At 51.8% G+C, this 27,490-nt stretch overlaps 1 protein-coding gene across 3 annotated transcripts in view; it reads right to left on the bottom strand.

Annotated features, from left to right (window-relative positions):
* ANKRD33B (ankyrin repeat domain 33B) overlaps positions 1-27,490 on the bottom strand; it is a 62,545-nt gene continuing 35,055 nt past the window's right edge. The window contains exons 2-4 of one of the 3 annotated variants that reach the window (XM_004583616.2): positions 16,987-17,116; positions 6,924-7,064; positions 1-1,524 (exon numbers count right to left, since the gene is read on the bottom strand). In XM_004583616.2, coding sequence (XP_004583673.1) covers positions 713-1,524; positions 6,924-7,064; positions 16,987-17,116 — 1,083 coding nt within the window. In that variant the 3' untranslated portion in view covers positions 1-712. The remainder of the gene's footprint in view (positions 1,525-6,923; positions 7,065-16,986; positions 17,117-27,490) is intronic. The other 2 variants (XM_058680206.1, XR_009247537.1) reach the window with 2 other exon arrangements.

Below are 27,490 nucleotides of genomic sequence, written 5' to 3' on the forward strand. Positions count from 1 at the left end.
ATTTCCAGTAATTATCAATGAATAAAATGATTTTTACCTTGCACATCTATTTTTTAAAAATGTTAAGGATTTTGCATTCAGTGGAGCTAAAATCCCTTATTTAAAGTGCACCGAGTTCTAGCAATAAATATGTGGTGTGGATCTACATAATGTTTGTTTTGGTAATGATTTGGTACTTACTGTTACTTTGTGGGTAAGACAGTATTAAAACTAGGATACAATGAAATCTGATGCCCTTGTCTCTCACCCAATCCTTTTGTGACAAAAGTTAATGCCTCACAGAGAAACATGCTCTCCTGAGCTGCCCATGAGCCAAAGACGAGGGGGACCCAACAGATCCTCAAGTTCACAGTTGTCTCAAGCCAGGTTCTTCTCACAAAGGTAGTAATAGCGGCTTAAATACAAACAGCCCCATCTGTAAAATGCTTCAAATTTGATGCTGATTAAAAAACATAAAACTTCTGGGGAAAAAAAACCCTCAGTGTGATAAACTGCTCTTTAAAAATCCTTACATGGAATTTTCCAACAGGAGACTTTTTAGGCAGAGTGCCCACGAGGCGTCCTGGTTGCTGGGGGAACTGGCTCTGAACATACTCAACAGAACAGACAACACGGATGGTTTCGAGGGTCCCGGGAGGGGGGCAGTCCTCGTGGAGGCGCCCCAGGGCAGGCACAGCTGCGCCCCTCAGGCAGGCGTGCACCGCGGGCCCCTTCACGTCCTTCTCTTCCACCGTGGCGCCCGCCTCTCCTGGGCCTCAGCCTGGCGCTTCTTCTCCGCCTCCTCTGCCCTCTTCCTCTCCTCCTTGGCCTCCTTGTACCTCCACTTGGGGATCTGCAGATGGGCACTGTCCTTGGTGCTGCTCTTACGGGCCGCCCGCTCGGGCTGGAAGGTAGGCGCAGGCGCCTTGCTGACGCGCACCCGGGGCACCACCACACCGGGGCGCACGCTGCTGCGCCGCAGGAGCTGCAGGAGGCTGGCCCTGCGCGGGACAGGGCCGGAGCCCCGCGGCCCTGGCAGAGGCGGAGCAGGTGGGCTGGCTTGTGGAGACCCTTCCTGCGAGGTCCGGGGTTGCTGTTCCGCGCCCTTCTCCAGGTCAGGTGTGCCCTGGGCCTCCCGTGCCGCCAGAATTTCCTGCACTGCCAGGCGCCGTTTCCCCACACATGGAGGGTCCTCGGGGCACACAGTCTGGCAGACAACGGCCACGGCAGGGCTGTAGAGGCTTGTGGTCATCCTCACCATGTGGTCGAGGACCCCTCCGTCCTCCAGGCCCCGGGCAGAGCGAGAGGTGAGCGAGGATCGCAGGAAGTCTGCGAGCCTCTGCAGGCAGCCCCTGGAGCCCGGGAGCTTGGCAGCGCCCACGGGCGGCTGAGGCAGCTCAGGCCTGTAGGATTCCCCAAACTGCTCCGGACAGGGGCGCTCCAGCAGCCTGTGCATAAGCCGCACCGCCTCTGTCCGGCCGGTGTAAGCAGCCCACTCCTGGGGCGACATCCTGCGGCGGGGATCCCGCGCGTGCACATCTGCCCCTGAAACACGCAAAACACAAACAAGAGTGGGTGTGGGCAACCAAAGCGCTTCCCCGTACAAGCTTTGCTCTGGGCCCATGCAGGATCAGCCCTCACCTGCATCTGACCTCCACCTGCCACAGTCACTGTCATGACATGACCCCCTTCCAAGTGCCCCCTTCCGCTGCCTCCTTCCTAAGTAAAACTAAACCCGAACTGAGCACCCAAGTCATCCAATTTTTTTTTTTCAAGAAATGCGGTCACACAGATCAAAGGACAAAGGAAGGGGATGCACAGCCACCTCCCCAACATGTGCACACTACAACCAGCGTGTTTTGAAAATCCCAGCAGGGCAGTCACCTGCCAGCAGCCAGGGCCAGTCCAATGTCATCTCACCAGGAGGGCTGCAGAGGCCCTGCCTGGAGGACTGGGCTGCCTTCACCACTCACATCCCAGCTGGCTGGCTGGTTGGCTGGCTTCCCCAGGCGAGGCTATGTCTTGCTCATGCTGGCTCCCTCCCATTTAACCCAGGCTCCTGACCAAAGGCAAGGCAGTCAGAGGGACCAGGGCAGGCTCACAGAGCTGGGAACAGAGTGGTGGGAGAAGGTCTCTGACTCGGGCCTCCTGACTTTAGCCCAAAACCCATCCTGCCCCATGGCACGGCAAGGGAATAGTGAGTTTTCTGCACCTGTTTTGCCAAGTCACAGCACCCCCATGACTTACCCCAACAAATGGGGACTCGGGGTTCCATCTTAAAGGATGGGACTGTCCAGAGTCAGCTGGAAGTCCTGCCTGTGAGCCCACCCTACAATCACCACAGCTGTATGAATCCGTTCCCTACAAAGAATCTCTAAGCACACAGATCCTGCAGCTTCTATTTCTCTGCAGAACCTGCACGGACACTGCCCCGTCTCCCACACCCCCGCCCCCAGGCACGTCCTCAAATCCTCCCATTCCACTCACTTTTCCACTTACCTATTGCAGCTCAATCTAATGAAATCTACATGAACTTCAACTTGACACTCCAGAAATGAATACGCAACTGCTGTTCAGTTCCTCTGAGTCCAATCTCAGCCCCACATACAGTCAGAAAGCAGACAGGATGCAAGTCTCATTAGTCACATGTCTGCTGGCAAAGCGACGAGGAGAAGCAGGACAATTATCTAGTCTGCGAGCTCCCCGGGGACCAGGCCCAGCAGTGGCAGCTTTACTTAAATCCCACACAGAGCCAGGTGCCTGGCACACAGTACCTGATCAACAGTGCTGAGCCCAGAAAAGCAGGGGCTGGGCTACTCCAGGGTGTCCACTAGTCGAGGTGGACGTGGTCCACCTGAACCCACCTGTGACACATTCAAGAACAGCCACACTGGAAGAGTGATAATTATTTGGAAGTAGAAATCAGGATGGAGCTCATTAGCCAGAGCACAATTTATAAACTGACTAAAATGAAAAGGGGGCAGTAAAAATGTCATTGCAAAAAATAGATGACACATTAAGCCTTAATTAATTGCATGTCACTCTGAAAACGAACAAACTACAAAATTAAAATCTTAATGAACACTGCTTGAAGGAGACATTTTTCAAGTGCTAATGGAAAACTAAAAGAACAGCTGTCCAAACTTTAGTGTTCTCCTTGATTTCCAATCTTGAGAAAATACTAACACTCTCAAAACAAAAGCAATCAGCTTGCAGGACAGCCCTACAATCTTGATCCTGCTATGATTTAGGGATTTGTTCCCAAACAAACCACTGCTAATGGTGATATTAAATGCCAGAGCAAAGGAACTGGGTCAGGAAAGACAAGCAACAGTGACTCACATCTTACAGGAACACCTTCCACAGGATCCAGAGAAATTCTGGGATGCCACCACATAGAGCTCCTCCCCAGCAGTCCCTGCACCCCACTCCATCCCATGCCACATCATCGGGTGCCCGAACATGCACCTGCTGCTGCATCCAATGCCGTGAGTTGCAACATTCTCTATTTTATTCAAGGCAACAGCAAACTCAGCTCTGGGCAATGCAACCAGCACTTCACATATCAGTTCTCTTGATACTCAGCAACCAGCCAACCGTTTTCGGGGGAAGCCAGCCTGTGCACTGTAGATTTTAACAGCACCCTCAGCCTACGCTCCTTGCATGCTGGCAGCACCCCATCAGGTGTGACAACTAGAAACATCTCCAATCATTGTCAAACAACACTCTCGATAGGAATGATGGAGCCAACCCAAGCATTGCAGCCCTAGTCCCCACTGCCCAGCCCTCCTTACAGTCAGGGTGACCCAGTGACCGTAATATGCTGCTGCCCCTTGACCAAAGGGGCTAATGTGCCCAGTGAATCTTAGATCCACAGGTATGGGGACTGTGCTAGAAACAGGAAGTGACCAGCCAACAAGCAAAGGCAACTAATGGACAGGACAAAAGAACTGGTGTATGAGATGTGTTTGCGGAGCCTCAGGCCAGCGCTGTCCAGTGAATGCCAACTTTGGGACCAGCAGAAAGGGGAGAAAAACAGAGCCTGCTTTCTCTAAGTAGGACCTCCATGACAACAGTAGGCATTCCAAACAGGTGCAAGAGGGAAAAAACCTAGTCCCTGTCCCTCATTCTTGGGAATCAAGCCAGACCAGGGGGAGCAGTAGGAGGTGGGCAGAGGGGGAGCCCAAATGTGTCGTCCCCTTTCCTCTTGCTCTACCAGCCCCCAGCCCCATAATGTCCAGCAGTCGCATGGGCCAGGGTGGAGGTGCCCAGTTCCAGGTCACCTCCTCTGCTGCAGAGTGGCAGGGGCTGAAGCCAACTCCGCTCTCACACCAGCTGCCTCTGCCCTGGGTAAGGCACTGCTGAGATGTTACATCACCTCTCGGGGAACACGGGGAACTGAGTTCCAGCTGTCCAAATGCGTGGGGAACCAACTCATGAGCACCACTTACTAGCTGTCACCAATTTTCCAACCCCACTCCCTTCTGTCTCCCTCTGCTTCCTGGGATCACATTCCAGAAAGACCCACTCCAAGCCCTCATCCTTGGGCTTGCCATTGGCGTGACTGGGCAACTTGTTTCAGTCCTGTCTCCAAAAACCTGCAATGATTCCAGCCTGAGAAATTCCCAGTTGACAGTAAGCTCTTGTTTCCTTCCAGACAGACAGCAAGCCCCGTGGTGCCAGCCATCATCTGACTGGCAGCAGGGGAGGAGGGCCCATGCTTCCCCTCCCCGACTTCCCAGCTGCTCTGTTCCTGCCTGTCGCAGGGAGTTCCAGGCTTCTGTCGGCTTCCCTATGCCTGCCCACTGCTGCTGCAATGTCACCGCACTTCAGGTATAAAAATAAATGCTCTCACCCAGCTGCGGTACCTGCCACCCTCCACCAGCAAAAAAGTACACATATCTACATAAAATAAAAATCACAGCCTCTGGCGGCTTCTTAGAGCCGCTTATTCTAACAGGCCTGTCACTCTGAGTGTTACTATTCCACTACATTAATGAAGCTCTGCACCCCCAGTAGCATTATTCCTTAGGAAGCCAAAACCCAAAAATCCAGAAGAAAAACAAGAGAGGGAGGGAAGGAGGGAAAGAGCGGGAGGGAGGGGAGCGAGGCAGGGGAGGGAGGGGAGCGAGGGAGGGGAGCGAGGGAGGGGAGGGAGGGAGGGGAGGGGAGGAAGGGACGAAGGAAGGAGCAACAGCTGCTGAGAACCCAACTACAATCTGTGTTAAAAGCCAAAGTTCTAAAAATTCTAATATGACTCTTGTTCAACTGACAAGGCAGATAAGAGCTAGCATGGGCACATATGTCATGAATCATCCAAAAGCCTAAACAATTGGATAATTTGTCATTTCAAAACAGGCATAGTTCCTCTAGTGGTGAAATCCCAGCTTAGAAACTTCACTTGGGTAGAGAAAAGCACTCAGTTTTCAGAGGCAGAGTGCACCTGGGGAGGTCAGACACACGTTAACAGCAGGAGTCTGGCAGGGCAGCGTCTTCTGCTTTCCAAGAGCTCACAGGAGGCCAAGGGAGCGGCTTAACACGTAAAGCATCCTATAGCTGCTGGGTCATGCCCTGGTTGTCACTTCTGATCCAGCTACCCTGCCCCAATGCTGGCTGTTGCTTCCATGTGGGGAATAACCCAGTAGATAGAAGATATGTGTGTGTGTGTGTCCCTCTAATTCTCAAAATCAGTAGGCAGATCTTTTAAAAAGCGAGAACAAAATAAACATCCGAAATACCAAAGTGATCACCAGATGACCAGCTCAGATCAACTCCCTCGTGGAAACATGAGCACACTCCGACTGAAGCGGCCGTCTAGAAGGCCTGTTCAGGCTTTCAGTGCCTTCGCTTTTGTTTTTGTCAACACTGATACAAACTGAACAGGGAACAGGAGGAAATGAGCATGTTCGTGCAATGCTACAGGCATCTCAACAAGCACGCCTGGTGCTGTCCACCAGCCCCAGGGAGGCCACTCCGGCACACACTGTGTCTTTCAGAGTGGACGGCAGAGGGACGAGAGCCCGCGGCTCTGAGCAGAACTACAGCAGGAGGCGACAAAGCATTGCTCAGAGGACATCACCTTTCCCCTTCAGGCAGGACAGAGTGAGCTGGGAGCGAGAAACCCTAGGAGGAAAAGGCTTCTCTACCTTTTCTTTCCCATGAAAATCAGTGATGGCGGAAGTGGCAAAGGGAAGGTGGCCTGCAGACCCAAAGCGTCCACACAACAACTTCCCATGCCATCATGGCTCCCCACATCAGCACACAATGCCACCCACTGGCAAGCAGGGAGCTAGGGTGCCTGGCCACCACCACCACCCTGTGCCCACCTTCAATGGGGCATTCAAGATCAGAACACACATGGGCACAGTCAGGGCGCATGCTGGGTGGGCAGGGAGGAGGGTAAGGAGTGAAAGCCGATGTTGCCCCCTTTCAGAGCTGGGCAGAAAGGAAGAGTGTCCTAGCCCACCCTCTGCAACCCTGGAGGGGTTTGCTTTAACAGCTCAGATGACTGGGCCAGGGCAGTGGCAAGGTGAGCTAATCTGCATGTGGTGCCAGCATGCTACACAGGTACTGGTTCCTATCCCAGCTGCTCCACTTCTGATCCAGCTCCCTCCTTGTGGCAAGGAAAAACAGCAGAGAGTGGTCCCAAGTCCCTGGGTCCCTGCACCCATGTACAAGACCCAAAAGAATCTGCTGCCCCTGGCTTTGGATCAGCTCAGCTTTAGCCTTTGAGACCATTTTAGGAGTGATTCGGCAGATCGGAGACCTTTCCTCTCTCTTTCTTGAATATCTTAAAAAAAAAGAAGCAGCAGCAGCAAAAGTCAGATGACAAAAACCCAGTCTTCCACAAAGACACTGTCCTTTGTGGAGACTCCTGGGGTCATGGGTCCTCTCAGGGCAGAGGGTGTGAGAGCGTCCACGTCCCAGACTGGTCAGGCACATACCTGCAAGCATCAAGGCACGAATGCACTCGATGCGGCCCTGCATGGCGGCCTTCATCAGGGCCGTGAAGCCGAACACGTTCCTCCTCTCCAGGTCGAGGCCCGGGAAGTAGTTGAGCAGGTAGCTGGTGATGGTGGCATGTCCTGTGAAGAGATAGGTGAGGCGCATGTGTGGAGGCGTTCACAGCCCATGGAAGGTGCTCGTGCCCACACGCTGAGAGGGAGGGGGATAAGTGTGAGCAGTGTGTACATGCATATGTGTACACATGTGTGTACACGTGTGGGAGTGTCAAACCCCAACAGTCAACTCTCCCAGAGCCTAGGAAGCAGGTGAGGCACAAGACACAGCCTGGCCCCAAGTCTGAAGCCTTCAGGAGGCCCTGGGTGCTGTCCTAGCACATGGCCAAAACAGGCTCAGGAAGCCAGGGCTCTGGGCGTGCAGGATGCAGCCAGCAAGACCGGCGTTGGAGCCAAGGTGCAAACAGATGCCAGCTGCCAGGAGCTGCTGAACCATGCCAGAGAGTGCCACGTCAGCACAGCACAGCACGAGGATGCGACCCATCCCCGCTGACAGCTCTACTTCCACTCGGCAGCGGATGTGTCTCCCACACAGACTCTTACAACAGGCAATGGCTCAGCCATAAGCCAGAGAAGGTAACAAGACTCGGCTGAGAGTGCAGGCCCCTCCCAGAATGGATCTGGCCCTAGGCTCTTCTGTAGCTGCTCACCCACAGTGCACAAGCAGGGCCCGGTGCGAACCAGGTCCCAGGGTTCACCTTCCCCATCTCCACTCCACTTCCCATAACCCTGTTATGGGGTAGCCTGAAGCACGATGCAGGCAGCATCCCCAGTCTCACGCATGGACTCCAACTCCTGCCTAGATGTTACAATCAAATATGCATCCAGATATGGCCAAGGGCACGCTGGAGGGGCAGACTCACCCCAGTGAAAACCCCTGACATAAGACTCAGACTTGCCAGCTTGAGGACCAACCACACCAGGGTGAGACAGTCTTCCCCACCCTCCCTCTGTGTCCCCTCCTCCCCAGACCTTTCTCCTTCCTGGTGCTGCTGACGACAGTTGACATGACTTCAGGGATGTGAGCCCAGGCCAAACACTGGGTACCCAGGCTCCAGGGGCCCAGGCTAGGTGCCAGGTACCCAGGCTCCAGCCCATGCCAATGGCCCAGTCAGTGTTACTTCCCCCATGACCCTACTCTGCACAGATTCTCCTCCCGGCCCCAGGACACCTGTTCATGTTCTCTCCTGTTCCCGCAGCACCTTCCCTTCCTTCCAGGCAAACAAAGCACCAAGAAGCCCAACCCGCGAGATTTCCAGGCCAAAGCTTCCCAGAGGCTGCCCTGCATGACACATGGAGAGGAGGTGAGGCCAGCACTGGGACTCCCACACTCAGCCTGTGCACCCAGAGGGCTCCTGGGCCCCAATCTGACACAGCTTCCTGCGGAGGCCGAGCCCTCAGCCCCTCGGGTGTCTAGCAGCACCGGTGTTGGATCCTCCTTGTTCCTGAGTGCTCCAGTCTTCCAAAGCATGTCCAGTGCCTCCCAGCGTGGGATAGACTACTGTCCCCTCCACAGTTGACCTGGAGAGCAGTGTCTCTCCATCTGCCAGGCCGAGAACAAGCAACAGAATCGGAATGTGCACTCTTCAAAGAATCAGGCTACCTGCTACATGACTGCTCCTGCCCATCGTTGCCTCACAAGACTGAGCTGGGAGCCCTCCGCCAACCCCAGCTACAAGACTCCCAGGGGCGTGCAGGCCTGCCTGCCCCGTTCACACCTCACGGCCTCCAGCTACCACTGCTGCGTGAGGGGCCTGGGCGAAGCTGGGAGGGACCCAGGGCTACAGAACTGCTCCACGCCGGAGCGTGCCTCTGCAGTACTTGTCACTCTCAGCCAGCCAAGGCCGGGAGAGGAGAAATGTTATTTACAATTTGCTGAGAGAAATGTGGGAGAGCGTGGCCACAGTAACTGTCGGAAGGATGTTCTCAGTGGCCAGGGTATCCCGAACACCTGGAACAGACGAGGAGAAACTGAAAGCCCACAAAACAGACTGCCCATTACACAGATCTGGTCTGAACGTTCTGCTGAGTTCAGAGAAACTAACCCCATCCAGACTGCAGGCTTTCACTTTTAGTGACCGGAGGAGACACTGCTCCAGCCTTCAGGGGGCTTTGCCCAGAAGGTGGGAGACGGCCCCTCACCACACAGATGCCCTTGCTTAGGGACAAGCAAGAAAGATTCAACGCTTCTAACCAAGCCACAGTCTACCCCACCTAAGAGTAAATGGACACGATCATTATTTCTGATGGATTCATTAAACATTTTTGTGGGCGTTAATTATGGCTAAGAACCTTACCAACATGGGGGGCCAGGGGAATAAGCAAAGTGTGCCTGCAGAAAAAGGAAACCGGTAATCAACACGGTTACAGAATTGTGCCCAGGTTCCCAAATTGTGCTTATCCCTAAAAAGCCAGTAGAGGGAACCGTCGACCTTGGAAACGCTCGTGCTGGGCTGGGAGCAGCACCAGTGGTGAGGAGCAGGCAGGTGCAGGAGGGGCGGCCCACGGAGGGTGTGAGTGTCTCTTCCCCAGGGGTGGGGCAGTGGGTGCCTGACAGCAGGGCAGGCAGCTGCGGGTACCGCTCCAGCGAGCAGGCGCTGGTGTTGCTGTGGCCGTCAGAATGGCTCGGCTAACCAGCCAGGCAGCAAGGGGCAGGGAAAGCATACACTCCGTTCTCAGTTCTAATTTTAACAGCAGACCCCAAGCAGCAGCAGCAAACACTGAAATAGAAACCACACTGCCATCCTTCTGAGACTAAAATCACAGTAGTCATAATAAAATAAGTTATACAAAATGAAGAGGCATTTGATTCTGGGTTCTGGCCATGGCTTTTTTCTTTCCTTTCCTTTTCCTTTTAATGTAGAAAAGCGATGTTTTGGGCTGTAAGCAGCACACAGTAAGGAGCGGACAGTCACCAACTGCTGGTGAAACAGAACACTTAGAGACATGGCTCTAACCAGCCATTAAGAACTGACCCCTGGAAAAGCTGCTCGTATCATGGATTAATATACTAAAAAAACAAATACACAGAGCCAGCATTGTGACACAGCTGGCTAAGGCACTTGTGACACTACCTTCCTACATCGAAGTACCAATTCAAGTCCTAACCGCTCTACTTCCGATCCAGTTCCCTGTTGATGCAGCTGAGGAATTAGCAGAAGATGACCTAAGTCTTTGGGTCCCTGCCACCCTCATGAGAAATCTTAATCAAGTGCCAGGCTCCCGGCTTCAGCCTGCCCCGGCCCTGGCCACTGTGACCATTCGGAGTATAAACCAGGGATGAGAAGTCTCATCAGAGCGAGTGAGAGAGTGTGTGGAGGTGTGAGTCACTGCTGCTCCACTTCCAAATCAATCAATCAATAAGTCTTTTGAAAAATCAAACATGAGCTATGGATTCATTCTTCCTTATCCAATGGCTAGCCCCCACATTTACAGCTCGGTGTGCTCAAGTTTAGAACAAGCCCACCTCACAGAAAGTCAAGAAATAAAATGAAAACAGGTCGAGCAAAGCATGACTGAGCCAACACCAGAGCGGAGCAGAAGCGCACGGTTTTGATCAACTGAAGATCCAAGAGGGCAGGGTCTACACAGAAAGCGGGGCACCCTGGGAGGTAAGGCCAGAAGCCCTCTGCGGCTTAAGATGACATCTCACAGCTCTTACCCTTCACGGCTCAGTCACTGCTCACGGGGCTCCAGGCTCACCTGAGCTTCCACAGACAGGAATCTGAAAGGCCTGGGGGTATGCAGCAGCAGCAAAGAGGTCCTTCAAAATTGTCCCCTTCCTGTGGGTCTCATAGACGGGGCTGGGTCCTAGAAAAGGCCTGAGGAAAGTCTAAACCCAAGACTTGCAGCTTTCCCAAGCCGAGTTTCGGCTCCCCTTTAGACCATCCCCTGCGTCTGGGCTAACACTGCTGCTACATAGGGATAGCAGAACACAGTCCGTGCATCTCCAAGCAGAGCCCAACCAATCCCAACCGGCAAACGGAGGGGCATCTCACCATGAGCAGTAGGCACATCTGGGGTCCTAGCCCCTCTGGACACAGCGTGCGTGAGAGCAGCGTCTGACACAGAACAAAGAAGTGCCACGCTTCACAGCAACACTGGGGAAACACAATCCCCATACCAGCTCTGGCGGCTCATTTTCTGGGGACCACCCCCTTCTGGAGGTCCTTAAGCTCCAAATACTCAGTCTGCCAGCAGTCCACTGGCAGCCAAAGTCACAGTCATGGTGAGGCGGAGCCTGGCACTTCCCAGCCTTCTGCTACTTCAGATGGCACAGACCCCACCCCGCCTCGCCAGGCCGTGGTCTGCTCTCTTGGAGACTGTGGGAAGCTTGAGCTCACTGCTAGAAGTGACAGAAGGGCCGTGCCCGCCAGCAGCAGTGCCAGCGCCAACACCGTTGTGCCAAGGATGTCGCGATCCCCAAGCTGCTGGTCAGCATCAGTTGATCCAAACGGGGGCCAAGGAGTAGGGACCAGGAGATAGCTTCCTGCCGTGTGCCTGGTCCTCCGTCATGTTCCTTCAGTCAGAGAAGCATAGACACCCCAGGGGCACAGGCACCCATGGAAGCTCCGAGGAAGCTCCTATGGAGACCTCAGCTCCAGGAAAACCCAATGTCTCCTTCCTGTCATCTGCTGATGCTGCACTGGGTCCCCATGTTGAAGGGGCTGGTTTAGGACGATGCACAGAGGCAAAGCCTGAACCATTCCCAGATGGAGCCATGGTTACAAGGATGCAAAGGTTCTGGGGCCAACAACAGGCCCTGCTTGCTTCTTTCTGAGTGATCTTCATTTCTTATTTGCTTTTTCCAGTAACACAGCCAAAGCCCTCCCCCCTCACAGTAGTCACGTGACATGCCCAGCTGGGCTCAGGCTGGATGTGTTCATCCCCTGGGAGTCCCCAGGCCAAGCCAGTGATGCCAAGGTCCATCCCTTTGGCTGGATACCCCTGGAAGCTGGGGGGCCATCAGGCTGGTGCCTTCTGCACACCCTCAATCCTCACAATCCACACTGGGGTCTTCCAGGTGCCAGCAAAGGCTGCTGGCTTGCCCTCCACGGCAGGCAGGTGAGCAGGCCAGGGATCCTGGAATGACTAGGGAGGTTGCATCTGGCAACAGCTTAAACTCTCCTCTGAGGAAGACACAAGTCCTTGGGCCCTTGCACCCATGTGGGAGACCCCAAGGTAGCTCCTGGCTTTGGCCTGGCACAAACCTGGCCACTGCGGCCATTTAAGGAGTGAACTATCAGAGGGAAGATTTTCATTCATTTCTATCCTCTCTCTCTCATTCTGCCTTTCAGAAACATGAATAAAACTGAAAGAAAACAAGATTTCTCTGAAACGAGACCCTCCACAGTCAAGGTCAGGACCACACCTCTCACAGACAGCCTGAGCCTACACCTGCAGAGTGTCGAAGTTCCGCTGCCCTGGGCAGCAGGCACCGGGGATAAATGCCCCACAGGGTCACGTGTCTGTGCTTTGAAATTTTCAAGAGAAATTCAAGGAGGGGAGTGGCATTGTGGCACAGTGGGTTAAACCACTACTTGCAATGCACACCTCATACAGAATGCTGACTTGAGTCCCAGGCGCCCCACTTCTGATCTATCTCCCTACTAATATACAGCTGGGGAAATGGCGGAAGTCGGCCCACATATTTGGTCCACTGCTCCCAAGTCAGAAACCCAGGTGGGAGTTCCTGGTTCCGGGCGCTGTAGCCATTAGGGGAACAAACCAGCAGATAGGAGATCTGTTTCTGTCACTCTGCCTTCATCAAAGGTTACTACTGGTGCCCAAACAGGTTCTGCCACTCCGAGAGCCTTCAGCTTCATCTCACCCCACCATATACCCACCACCTGCCAGCAGGAAAATAAAACTGAGAGAGTGGGCAGAAAACACGATCCTCAGGACTTAGTTGTCACTGATTTGGTTATTTAATTTGTTTTTATTATGTTTAAGGGGAGGTGTGGACGGTGTGGAATTGTTGGCTAAATGGGATTTGGGGATTACATGAGGATTTGTTTTCATTCATTCTCTCTGTTTTGAAGGCCTAACTAAGATGCGGCTGTATTTTTATGATGTATTAAACAGCTAAGGAGGTTTGACTACTTAGAGGTTCTGCAGAAGCCAGAGCAAGGCATTTGCATCCTAATTACTCACACACTACCTTGCATGGAAAGCCAGAACCCGATCCCAGACAAGCAGCCCTGTTGCCACATCAAATAACACAAACTGCCGCTGCTTAACAGATGTGCTGACAACTCTGCATCGGGGAAATGTGGAATACATCAACTGCACCACACCAGTCATAGGCACCTGCCTCTCTCTCCAGAGACTTGTTTGGGTATAACTTGTGACTTAACCGACTGGTGAGACAGCAAAGCTTCCAGAGGCAGTTTTGAGAGTGTTCTCTTGTCTTACAAAACAGGATATGGGCATGGATGTGCCCCCCTCTTCTCTGAAGTCCCCCCCCCCCATGCTGCGACACAAGACTGTGATGCTTGGAGCTGCCATGGTCTCCTGGGGGCCGAGGGAGTCACAGCAGGTGTGAGAAGCTGGGCCAGGTGCGCTATCACCCAGCCACTCCCCAACCTGCAGGTTTGCTATGTGGGCAAGACTGGTGAAGACAGAAGCACCAGAGCAGAGACAGGCACAACGGAAAGACAGAAAGATACAACTGGAAACAGGAAATGCCCACTTTGAGTTGCCTTGGACTGAGAACACAGCTCCTAGCCAGGATGGGCAAGAACACTCTGGGGTCTCAGTGGGCAGCAAAACTTGCCAGGGCTCTCTGCAAAGTGCCTGTGGCAGTTATGTGAATGTACAACACACTTGTAGACAAGTCCACCCTACCCATTACCTGTGTGCATCATCTCTGCCCCACTTTTGTCTGGCAAGGCTGCCTTCTACCAACTGCCCCCTCTCAGCTTCCTGCCCCACAATCTCCTGGTTTGGCTTAAAACGGGATGGGGTGGAAGAAAGGGATATTTAGCCCTGCCCCCAGCCCACCTCCCACCAGCAGGGCCACTCTCCAGGTCTCTCCCCTTAACCCTTTAAGTGCTGGTCCCCCAACTCTGTCCCCACCCCCTTCTTGACAATCTCTCTGAGGATGCCCCTCAGTGCACCTGCTGCTCCACCCTCTTCCTCCCAGGACCCTGCCTGATGCCGACTCCACAGCAAAGCACCCCAGCACCAATGAATTCACCACAGCCTTGTTCACAGCTGGTTAACTCAACAGCCGCCTGACAACTGAAGAGCACACGAGTAAACTGTGGTTCATCTACTCTACACAAAACCTTCTTTAAACAAACATTTTAGTCAGCATCTCCTTCAAGTCCAAGGACCATGCTGAGAGACCACTGCAGCGAGCAGAAGCATAAATAATCCTGCCTCAGGGGAGGAGAGTGGTGGTGCTGGGTGAGACACTCAGGAGGGTGGGGGTGGGGAACCCAGAGGGAGCTCCTGGAACTCTCCAGAATGATCCCACTGTGTGTCTTCCTGACTGCCTGCTTCCCCTGCCATATTTCCATCTCAGATTTTTAGTAAGCAGCAGCAATTACTAGGGAAGCTTCAGAATTAAGTCATGCAAAAGGCAAGGCAGTGATGGCCCAGGTCAGGGATATTCCCTGGCTGAGTCCAAACACAGCACCTGCAGGTCTTGGAAGGACCCATTTCCTCTCATCTCCCTCTCATCCATCCTAGGGTGCCTGTGTGTCCCTCTGTCTGCCTCTCACATGGGGTCGCAGCTCTGCAGGCCTCTCATGTCCCCTGAGTGGGGTCCCCAGCCACTCAAGGAAAGAGAATCCCTATGGCCTCAGCCCTCCAGTGGGAGGTCCCCTGGGGCTCTGGCTCCAGTCTGGGTTTCAGCTAACAGCTGAGCCAATCCAGAATATATCTAAGGTCACCACACCCTGGTAGAAAGGGTGGCTCCCTTCAGAACCTGGAAGTTTCTAAAGCAATCCAGGCCACACGGTTTCCCGGCCATCCTGAACAGCTCAGAAGCCTAGGGGAAGCAAGGCCTGCTATGGGAGTGGGCAGGGCCTGCACTGGGGGTGCCGGGGCCTGGAGCCAACAGAAGGCCAAGGGCAGCCATCGAGGGAGGCATTCACACAAGCCACTGCAGGAAGGGGCAACTGCCAACACAGAACTTTGTTTCCCCACTCTGCCTCCAGTCCTCACTCCACATCCTTTAAGGTCAGGGTCACCTCCCATCCCAGAAGACTTCGACAGCTCCCCTCAACAGCTGCCAAGGTTTCCAGTCCTCCTCACAGCCCTTCCCTCCCCCTCAGCCCTCCAGCCTCCAGGAACCACTGACCTCTCCTCAGCACACACCATCCTGGAGCCCTCTGACCTCTGCCACCCCTGAGACCATGGCTGCCCCCACCCTGGAAGGGCCCCCTGAGTCTTTGCTGACGTGAGCTCTCGTGAACAGCAGCAATTACTAGGGAAGCTTCAGAATTAAGTCATGCAATAGGCAAAACGGTTGTGGACCTGGGTCATGGATATCCCCTGGCTGAGCCCAAAGAGCCCCTGTCTGGTGCACAGTATCCCAGACTCACGCTTAACTGCGTCACCCTTTCCCTGTCTGTGCTCCTTCCGACTGAGCTGGGCTCTGTCCCCACACATGGTGAATCACCCCAGGATGGAGCTGCCTCGCACTCCAGTAAGCCAGCCCCTGGCGCAGGACGCAGCCCCCAGGAGGCACTGAATGACAAGCCCAGATGGCCACTGCCTCTCAGATGCCTCCACTCCAGCCACTTGGGCAGCTGCATGCTGGCCTGGCTTCCACACGACTCCAGGCTCCAGACTCGGAAGCCCGGTGAGCTGAGTACCTGCAGGTGCCACCCCCACCCTGCACAACCTCCTGAGCAGCAGGTGCACACACCATCGACCAGCCCAGGGGAATGAATGACCAGACCCTATTTGTTGCAGCCTCCCCAGTCTGCCCTGATTAGACCTTCCAAGTTGGCACTGATACCAGAACAAGATGTAAACGGAGTCTTGCTCCCTGGAGCAGGCAGCAAGCACCCCCTGACCAGAATCAACACAGAGCATGGCTGGGCATTTCCTGCAACTTCCTGGCCCAGAGGCTGACTCTCGTGCCAACCACATGATCCATTCCCCTCTTCTCAACAGTCCCCCAGTACAATCGCCTCCTCCTCCCATCTCTGCCAGAGGCAGAGCTTGGCTTATAAACGAGAACCTGACTGATGAAACAGGCACACTCGGGATCCAAGAGCAGGTCCCAGGAACTCCCAAGGATGCCAAAATCTGCAGGTGCTCAAGTGTCCTACAGAAAATGGCTTAGTACCCACACATTACCTATATAGTCTTCTGGTATACTTCAAACCCCCTCCAGATCCTTGATAATTCCTACTGTTATGGAAACACTATGTTAACAGTCATTACACTATTATTTACGGCATAATAATGCCCACCACCAAGAAGCCTTTAAAAACTAGGGGCTCCCTAGCATTGTACCATCCTGTCATGGAGAGCTGGGTTTCTGTTGAAGTTCCGTTCATAGCATCACTGCCCCACTCACACCCTCAGCTCTGTCTGTGCCCTAAATGCTAGCACAGAGTCATCACTTTCTATTATGTGACAGGGAGACAGGGAAAGAGAGAGAGATGCTTCCATCTGCTGGTTCACTCCCCAAATGCCTGCTAACAACCAGCTTCAGCCAGGCCAAAGCCAGGAACCCAAATCCAGCTCTCCCACACACGGGACAGAGACCTATAAGTACTTGAGCCAACACCTATTGTCTCCTCAAGTCTGCATAAGCTGGGAGGTGGATCAGAGCCAGAACTCGAACTTGCGCTCTCTGATATGAGACCCAGGTGTCCCACAGAGTGTCTCCACCACAGCACCAAACACCCACCCTGAGTGTGGTTTCTGGTCCGTTTCCATCCCTCACAACACCATGTCCTCAGCATGGCTCTCGCCCAGGAGCCCACACTGCAGCAGCCTGGGGAGGGGGAGATGAAGTTCTTACCTGCCTGGGCTGCCGTGATCAGGGCCGTGTTCCCCTCGCTGTCCTGCCAGTTGACGTCAACATGAGGACACTCGGCTAAAGCCACCACGGTGTCCACAAAGCCGTGATAGCAGGCGATAATAAGGCCAGTCTAGAAATGAAGAGGGAAGTACGTCAGAGGGCAGAGGCCAAGCACTGTCAGCAGGTGGTGGGGCTGGGGGCACCCGATGTCCTCCAGTTGGGAGCTGCACCAGGGGTGACAGGGACCCCACGCCCTGGTCCTCAGTGACAGTTCTGAGCAAACCAGCCACTCCCTCACATCCACCTGGTTACGAGCACTGACCCTGTGTGGGGCACAATGCACCCTGTAACGGGGAGAGAGGGGGTGGGGACAGACTCCAGGCCTTGTGGGAGAATGAGCGAGGGCAAAGGTGATGAGCCAGGGAAGGGGAGGTGCAGGTTGTCGGGGTCAGGGGAAGATCTGGGCTGAGGAAACAGCCAGAGCAGAGGCCCCAAGTCAAGGTCATGTGCGTAGTCACTCAGGGAGCAGTGCTCAGTGGTCAGTGGTAGGAGGAGGATGCCACCTTCCCTAGGCCACAGAGCTTACAGCGAGCGGACGGGGAGAGCTCTGGACAGGCAGTGGTGACTCCACACACCAGCTCTGTCATGGGCTGGGAGAGGCTAGGGAGGAAGCCAGCAGGTGATGGGCAGGGCAGTGGGTGGGAGGTGCTGGGCATCTTGGGAAGGCAGATTCGCTGTTAGAATGGATACAGGGCTAGCGAGAGGAGGCGAGGAACCCAAGATGGTTCCCTACCACCCTACACTGGGCACATGAGCTGCTGGGTGCAGACTCCAGCCCTGCACCTGAGTCCACCCTGCCCTGGCCAGGCAGACTTGTCAGGTAGACAGGGAGGAAGCGAGAGCTGAGCTGGACAGGCACAGCTGAGCAGGTGTGTGTGTGTGTGTGTGTGTGTGTGTGTGTGTGTGCAGGAAGATGTTGCCTAGGATTCCTGCATTGCACAGTCACAGCCAAGCAGGTGTGCGTGTGCAGCAAGATGTCACTCCAGATGCCTGCATTGCACAGCCGAGTTTGAGTCCATCCTGTATCTGGGTTTGAGTCCACACCCTGCTCCTCACCCCAGCTTCTTTCTAACGTGCCACCTGGGGAAGCAGCAAGGAAGGGTTGGGACGTTGTCGGATCGCTGTCACCCAAGCAGGAGATGTGGATGGAGTTCCTATGTGGGCCTTTGGGGAGTGAGCCCCTGCATGGGGATTTCTCTTTCTGGCATATGTGTGTGTGTGTGTGTGTGTGTGTGTGTGTGTGTGTGTGTGTGTGTGTGTGTCTGTACACACAGGTGTACTTTTCAAATACCATTTTGAAAGCTCTTTCTCTACACACTCACACGTCTCTGCAGAGCCTGCCTGACTCTGGGGTGGGGCAGGACCACTCGGGAACACACAATGTTTACTTCTCACCCCCATTTCAACACAGAATTCTTCCAGGCCAAGCTGCACTCACTCATGGACACTTATGTCATTGTAATGCCCAGTTTTTACACGAAGAGGATTCTCAGTAGGAAACAGGCACCATGAACATGGAGGAAAGAGGAGGAGGCAGATGTAGCAGAAGGCCTGGCGCAGTCAGCAGAAGAAATGAGGGCAGACAAATCCGGGGACAGAGAGCAAGGCACGGGGCCTGTGGATCCCACAGGCATCTGGCTCTCAGGGGACACAAACGACCAGCCTCCTCCTCCTTATCATAGGGAGAAAATAACTTCCCGTGCTCAGATGGGAGGAAGAAATATCCCATTATTCACAAGACGCATACTTTCAAGTTCAGAACCAAAGAATAAACTTGCAAATCCACTTCCAGATCGCACACTGATAACACCAGCCGCAGGGCAGGGAGCCGCTGCTGAAGAAGGAGAGGTTTCTGCTCTTCCTCAGCGCTGTTGTTTCTGCACAGGAACGGCGTTCACAGCATCTTCAATCACTCCAGGATGGTTTAAGACAATGTGAACTACAGGAAAAAAGATTGTCCTAGGGAGCAAGGTGGGATCCCAGCTAAAAATCCCTCCCAGCAGTGGCATAGAGGGTGACTGGCTGCCCGGATCAGCCTCACAAAGGCGAGGGAAGCCCAGCTCAGACTTGTCTGGAGACAAAGCGGTACCATCTCCAGTGGACAGAGTGTTCTGTCCCATGAAGGTCATCAAAGCCATAAGTCAAAACGCACCGATACTGGGAAGCAGGGCCTCCGGGGGATTAGTTCCTGAATGGAGGCCTTGTGGATGAGACAGAAGATCTCTCTCTCTCCCTTACGCTCTCTATAACTATGCCTCTTTTTTTTTAATAAATAAACAAGTCTTTAACAAGAGGCCCTGAGAGCTGCCTACCCTTGCTGCCACGTGAGAACCCAGGAGAAGGCTTTGGCTGGGAACCCAAGGGAGAAGGCTCTGGCTGGGAACCCAAGCCAGGCCGTGGGTCCGGACTTGCTAGCCTGCAGAACAGGAGAAGCAAGTGCCTGTGCGAGCCACCAGGTTGATGGGATTCTGCGAAGCAGCCTGGCCAGACTGGGAGACCTGCCCACCGAGTGGGCTGCAAAGCACATCACTTCCTGACAGTCTGGAACATTCTATGAGCCTATCATGTAGTGCACTGCTTAAACACAACATGGAACACAAATGGCAACTCCACAGGCAAGGATCTCTTCCATTTGATCATGAAATGTAAAAACTATATGGAAGCTTCCAGAATCCTGTCCTTTTGGGTTGCCACAGAGACTTCCCTGCACCAGCACAACTGCTAGGGGACCTGAGAGGGACACCCAGATGGCCTGTCTGTGCAGGTGCATGGACACTCCTTCCCGGGAACACAGCGGCCACTCTGGAATGAGCAATGTTCTTACAACCTCCTACTGAGCCGCCACAGCCTGTACTGGGGAGTGAGTTATGAGCCATGACCAATAACAAAAACCAACATGTACAAGCATTTATCTCAGTATCAAAGCAAACTCTGCCTGGCCAAGTTAGGCAGCAATCCCAGGAACCCAGACTTGCTGGCAATTCATGGAATGTGACATCTATTTTTCTTCAAATACATTTGTGCTCCAAGGATGGTTTTTAGCACATTGAACCAGAAGGTTCAAGTCTGGAGTACAAAGATCAGGTCCTGGTACAGGGCTGGCCAGGTACAGAGGGAGCTGACCACCTGAAGTGACGTCAGTCCCAATGGTCACCTCTGCAGGGTCTGGCTCCAGTACTGCAATTCAGATGCTGCCTTCTCCAGCAGCACACCACTAAGAATTTCACAGAACATTCCATGGAACAAGCACTGACCATAACAGGGAAAAGCAGGAGAATTCAGCAGAATCGGCAACAACCCTAGGAGCTGTGCCCCTCTGCCTGTGTGTGAACATGTGCTTATGACAAAGAACTTTCAAACTTGTAGAGAAGTGACAGGTTAGAGGCACAGCAGCCACATGGCCACTGGCTACAGCGGCAACGGAGACCATCATGTCATCACATCAATGCCCAGCTGGAGTGTCATTCAAAAAGCATCCAGGTTTATTTTGTCATACTTAGATTTTTAATCCACCATGGTGATTTTTATGTAGATAAATGGCAGAGATCTAACTTTACAGTTTTCTGCATGGTGAGCTAAATTTCCTAGCACAATTTATACACAAATCTATTGAATAATATCACCTGCCCAGGAGTAACCCAGTTTTCTGTATGTGCAGGAATGCACTTCAGAGTTTGGGTCTGTTGGTCTGAGAGATCCATTACGGGCCCAGGGCAGTCCTGATTTCATCCTGGTCTTGCTGTTGCACATGGGAGAATTCCCCTTTAAAACTGCTTGCCTTCTCTTGCTTAGACCCATGGTTCAAACGCATTCCCCAAAGAGCATGTGTTAGAAACTTCGTCCTCAATGCACTGGTGTTGTGAGATGAAACTCATGTGGCCGATGTTCTGATGGGTTAATACTTCAGGCTTTGAGCTCCATCCACCTCCTGCTCTCTAACATGCATGCAACTCTGCCCTTCCTCCTTCCACCACGGGACAACGCATCAAGAAGGCCCATCCTACAAGCCCCTGTATCTGACTCCCCAGCATTGAGTCCAAATCTATTGCTTACAAAGGACCCAGTCTATGCTGTTCTGCCTCAGCTGCTCAGAACATACTAAGACAGCTGTGCCCAAAGTCTTTCTCTTACAAAAATTAAGTTCAGCTATCACTCCTACTAGAAATGGTAGAAAAAGTAGACTGCACGAAACACCAGCCAGCCAGTCAGCAGAGGGTGTCCTGAGAAGACATGCTCAGGCTGCCAGCAACAGGCACGAGGCCAGCTGGTGAGAGCCATCAACTCAACAGCATCAAGTTCTAAAACACAGACACACACGAACTCACAGAGAGTCCAGCCAAGAAGCAAACAGCCGCAAACTTGCCATCCACGGTGTTCTCCCAAGTACCCTGAGCACTGAGTTCCTCGGAAGTGTGCCAGCAACATTCTCCATCCTCTTAATCCTGGCCATTAGCACAGACAGGACTCAAGCCAAGGAGGAGCAATGGCCCACGAGCAAGCTGGGGACGGCGGACAGTAACAAGAAAACAAAGACCGTCCCCCTGCTCTGCCTGCACAGTCAGCATCCTGCAAGGCAAGGGGCAGGGCTTCTTAGGCTCCAGTCCTGATGCACTTGCTGTGGGGTCTCATATACGCCAGTCCTCCTTGGACAGCAGACTCCAAGTAGAGAAGGATCATGCATGTTTAACTCAGTTTTCTCCCAGGCCTGACAACTCCAAGGCACTCCACAAATACTACAGAAGGAACGCCAGGCCCCTGACTGTGTGGGCACTGTGCCCACCTCAAACAATACCCAACTTGCAATAAACTAAGGGTTGACGTGTGGTGACGTGGACTCTGAGCTTTTTATCTTATTTCCACACTGCAGAAAGGAAATGCCCTGAGACTCCAAGAAATTGTGGCTTCCCAGCCTGGAAGGCACTGCTCTTGGCTGTGCCCCCAGGTCTATGGGTGGCTAATGGGGAGAGACTTCAAGGCAGCAGCCAACCCAAAGGAAACGAAAGTAGGTTCAGGAACTTGCCTGGGGAGCTCACCCCAGGGCAAGGTGTGCAGGAATCTGTAGCACAACCACCAGGAAGTGACCCCCCACAACATACACCAGAGCTGGCTGCTCATCAGATACCTGTCAGGGGACACCATGTCAAGCAGAACAGTATCACGGTCAGGACACAGGTGTGATGTGCCAACACCGTGGGACAGTGAAAGGAACATAACAACAGAGGTCAGCACAGAGTGTAATGACAAGAGTGTGTGTGTGTGTATGAGAGAGAGAGAGAGAAAGAGAGAGAGAGAGAGAATGTTCTGGGAATGTGTACCTGGAGCAGGTGTTTGGCATAGCACTTAAGATGTCACTTGGGACAACACATTCCATCTTGGAGCATCTGAGTTCAAATCCCAGCCCCACCGCTGATTCCAGCTTCCTACTACTGTACAACATGGGTGAGGGCAGTGATGACCAAGTAGCTGGGTACCTGCTAGCCATGTGGCACCCTCAAACTGAGAACCCAGCTCTGACTTCATCCTGACCCAGCCCTGGCGCTTGTTAGCATCTGGGAATGAACCAGCAATGAACAATATTTATGCGTTTTGCCTTCCTCCCTTTCCTTCTCTCTATACCTTCAGTTTAAAAAACAAAAACAAAAACAAATAGTACGCCTGGCTCCAGCAATGGAAGCTCATTTATTGTCCTGCAAGAAGCTACAAGAAACCGGCCACCTTCAAGACACGTACTGCGAGAGAGCACTGTTGATTTTCATTACGTACTTTGAATTTGTTCCAGTGTCCTTTCAAGGTGCACACATTGCCAAGTAATATGTTTTAAATGACCTTGGCATTGTTGCTACTGGCACTATTTAGATCGTTAGTCATGCCTTTGTGCTTCAAATAAAATGATGCCTAGCACTATTTCAAATTTTAAAATGAGACTAAAAGAATATACATAACTAAAAGATATCAGAAGAATTCTTTCCAAGGCAAAGGCTCACCTGGAAGCCCAGGAATTGGGGTTTCACAAAGTCAAGGTTGCCAATGTTTGAAAACAATTTCCCTTCAGAATACATTTTGCAAGAAATGCAAATTTCACTACCACAGCCAACCTTGCTTGCAGGCACATTTCTTGTGATTTCATGAAACTATTTCAGCACTGCCTCCTGCCAGTCCCACCACACACACTCATGCAACTGCTGCCTCACATGCATACAGGCAACATCGACCTCTCTCTCAAGCTTGTCTGATGTCGTGCTCACTGGTCATGGTTTTCACACAACTGTCTCATGGCATTCAGTGATGCCGGAAGACCAGGTCACGGGCCACCAGCTGACCTGAAGGTTGTAACTGCTCATAATCAGAACATGTGTCTCATGGCATTCAGTGATGCCGAAAGACCAGCTCAAGGGCCACCAGCTGACCTGAAGGTTGTAACTGCTCATAACCAGAACATGTGTCTCATGGCATTCAGTGATGCCGGAAGACCAGCTCACGGGCCACCAGCTGACCTGAAGGTTGTAACTGCTCATAACCAGAACATGTGTCTCATGGCATTCAGTGATGCAGGAAGACCAGCTCACGGGCCACCAGCTGACCTGAAGGTTGTAACTGCTCATAACCAGAACATGCTCCTCTGCTGATCTACTCACTTGACCTTTTGAAATCGAGCTCGGGATTGTTACAGTGGATGCCCAACACTCCACAGAGACCTTTAGGGAAATAGAAAAACTAAGAGCAAATGCAGAAACTGGATGGAGCAGAGGAACCCTGCCCCACGGGAAGGCACTCATGCCAGGGATACGCAAAGCTGAGACCCTGTCCCCACAACACACGACCCCTTACAATCTATACACTATGTCTCAGGTATTCCCAACACCTGCCACCTGATCCTCCTGGTATTCCTGCCCTGGGATGCACCTCCCATGCAGGAGCCCAGCTGGCCCCATGTGGTTCATGGAATGCAGTGGAAGTGGTGGGTATGCCTGGCAGGGCCTGGGGGCTGCAGACTGGCAGCTCTTACCATGATCCCGTGCACCACAGGCTCACACAGAAGCTGGCAGCTGTGCTCTGTGAACACTGGAGCAGCTGCAAGTCCCTCTGTGGACATGTCAGAAGATCCAAGCCCCGGCAGCCCCAGCACCCACACATCAGCCTCAAGCGGCAGCAGAAGACATCCAGTAGCTCCAGGCAAGGTTGTTCAGACAGCAGCACAGCCACGCAGCCCATCACTGGGACTGGCCAGCCACGCTATGCCCAAAGTCCTGAGTCACAGAAACCATGAGAGCACAGAAATGGTCATTTCACTAGGCACCTGCTTTGAGGAGGATTTCATGCAGGATTGGGTAATACCAACATGAGCCAGCTCTAAGGACACACTCGGCAAAGTCCATTCACAACCTAAACACAGAGCAGCAGACCACTGTGCACTTCCACCTTGAGAAGCGGATTACTGCATTAAGGTTCAAAGTATGTTGATACAGTGAAATATATAGTTAAACAAAACGCATTAATATTTTAGTAGAAATCACTGAGATCTACCACATACTAAGCATACATGAGCGCACAAACCCGCCAAGATTTCCCCCTTGGGCTTCCACCAGGACTCACTACAGTCCCAGAAAACAAGGGGCTTAACAACTATTTTCCATTTTTCTCAAAAATACTCCTTTGAAATTACAAAGTTCAAGAATATTTTTCATGGTGTAATCCCATAGGCTATCCAACTTTCAAAAGTGAACTAGGCAAAGAATTTTAATCATGAGGAAAGGTTTAAATTAGAAAACATACTTTTATAAAGAATAGTTGAGACAATGAGAAATACATCGAGATTTCAGTGGGGTGAATGGTACAGTTACAAGGAACTTCATTTTCTGTAGTAAAATGCCTCATTTTTTTCCTAAAAGAATCACTTACTTTAATGCAACCAGAAAATACAAAATTTTTTGAGGAAGAAGCAATTCTAACAATGCCCCTGAAACCCCTGCATGTAAACTGCAAAGCCAGTTCACAGGCAATGGGGAAACACAGAAAAAGCTTTGGGAAGGTGCAAATCAATCCACGAGCAAAGACCCAGTGCTGGCCTAGTGGCTAAGTCCTTGCCTTACAATCACCAGGATCCCATATGGACATCGGTTCATGTCCTGGTGGCTCTACTTTCCATCCAGCTCCCTGCCAATGCGCCAGGGAAAGCAGTCGAGGATGGCCCAAAGACTTGGTACCTGCACCTGCATGGGAGACGCAGAGGATGCTCCTGGCTTCTGGCTCCTGGCTTCAGATTGGCTCAGCCATGGCTGCCGCAGCCACTTAAGGAGTGAACCAGTAAATGAAAGATCTTTCTGTCTCTCCTTCTCTCTGTAAATCTACCTTTCCAATAAAAATAAATATATTTTTTAAAAATACACAACTAAGCAATTCATCAATAAATGAAAAACAAAGCAGACCTTTCGGGATCTATAGATTATAACAAGCTTTTGAGAATTTCTTTGCAAGAATGCTCCATAAAATGCCAAGAAAGGAATCCAGGCTTCCCATTACTGATGGAGAGTGAAGCTGCATTTTGGCATTTCAGGCTGCTGTGCCATGCGCTTCATTTCCAATGGTCTTCTTCAGACTCACGGGGAAGTCCAAATATTTCACTGACCAGCAACAGAACCCTATGATTTTTTTCCTGGAGGCACTTATATTGTTGTTGTTTTGAAAAATCTTTTCCCCACAGTGACAGCAATGCTTATTTTGTTTTATGACACCGTTTAATAGGCGCTGCGGTCTCCCTTCCTCCTCCCCAAGCTCCCTACCCTCCCTCTTCTCCCCATCCATCTTACAATGGATGTCTTTCGTGAACGTTCACAAGTCTGTCATGCTGCCCCTGAGGTGTCTCCCAACAATGCAGGAGGTCAGCCGTATCACTGTGAGCCCATCCCTGTACTGCATGCACGAGGACAGACCCCTGTGCTTCCAGCTATGAACATATGAACACCTGCTGCACTTCCACTATGCATCCCCTTGAGTCCAGTCCACCAGAGAGAGAGAAAAAAGAACATAAAAGGAAAAAAATAGTGAACCTTCATCCCCATGAGGTTGACACATATATAGCAAAGGTATCAATATGACACTAGGGTGCTGAAAAGGAGTGTCCAGCATCTTCACACAGAACAAACGCCAGCGTGTGTCCCGTGTGGCACTGATGAAAGTACAACAAGAACTAGATCATGGTTACTTAGGGGCAGCAGCAATAGCAGTGATAAGAGGGACATTGACCATCTCAGGTGATTACAAGCAGGCAATCTCTTCTGGATGACTGATTAACAGTTTACATCACAAGATCTTATTACAAAAGCTACAAATAATTAGGAAGTGAAGTAGGGTTCTTTTTTCCGCTGCAACCTCACCAGCAGGAGTTGTTGGTAGTTTTCTGTATGTGGCTCATTCTTACAGGAGTTAAGTGGAACCTCAGTGTTATCTTTATCTGAATTTGCCTTATTGCCAGGGAGCTTGAGCATCTTTTCATACACTTGTTAGCCATTTGGATTTGTTCCTTTGAAAAGTATCTGCCCATTTTCTTTGTCCATTTCTTGACTGGTTTGTTTTGTTGTTAGGGTTGTTCTGGAATTCTCCTATGTAGTGTGCAAAGATCTTCTCCTATTCTGCTGGTTGTTTTTTTACTTTGTTGATCGTTTCCCTTGCTGTGCAGAAGCTCCTTAGCTTAGTCTAGTCCAATTTGTTTATTTTGGTCTTGACTTCCTTTGCTTTTGATAATTTTTCTAGGTAAGTCCGTGTCTATACCTATATCTTGCAGAGTATTTCCAACTTTTGCTTCCAAAAGCTTGATGGCTTCTGGGTGTAGGTTTAGATCTTTTATCCATTTAGATTTGATCTTTGTGTGTGGTGAAAGATGTAGGTCTTGCTTCTTGTTTCTGCAGGCTGTTAACAGTTGTCCCCACAGCATTTATTGAAAAGACCTTCGTTTTTCCCTGGATTGTTTTCTGTTTTCTTGCCAGATTAGATGGCTGTGCATGCTTGGGTTCCGTTCTGGTGTTTCTATTCTACTCCATTGGTCTTCTCTGTTTCCATGCCAGTACCAGGCTGTTTTGATTACCACTGGCCTGTAATATGTCCGAAGGTCTGGGATTGTGATCCCTCCTGCTAGGTTCTTATTCTTCAGGATGGTTCTGGCCATTCCTGTTTTTTTGTGTTTCCAGACGAACCTTTGTATCATTTTTTCCAGCTCTGTGAAGAATGTTCTTAGTGTTTTGATTGGAATCACATTGAATGCGTATACTATTTTTGGTAATATGGACATTTTGATGATACTGACTGCCCATCCAGGAGCATGGTATGTTTCTCCACTTTTCGAAGTCTTTTATTTCTTTTCCTAATGTTGTGTAGTTTTTCTCATAGATATCTTCCACATCTTTTGTTAGGTTTATTCCCAGGTATTTCATTTTCTTCTCTGTTATTT

This window comes from Ochotona princeps, chromosome 23 (assembly GCF_030435755.1).
Source record: "Ochotona princeps isolate mOchPri1 chromosome 23, mOchPri1.hap1, whole genome shotgun sequence".
Lineage (NCBI taxonomy): Eukaryota > Metazoa > Chordata > Mammalia > Lagomorpha > Ochotonidae > Ochotona > Ochotona princeps.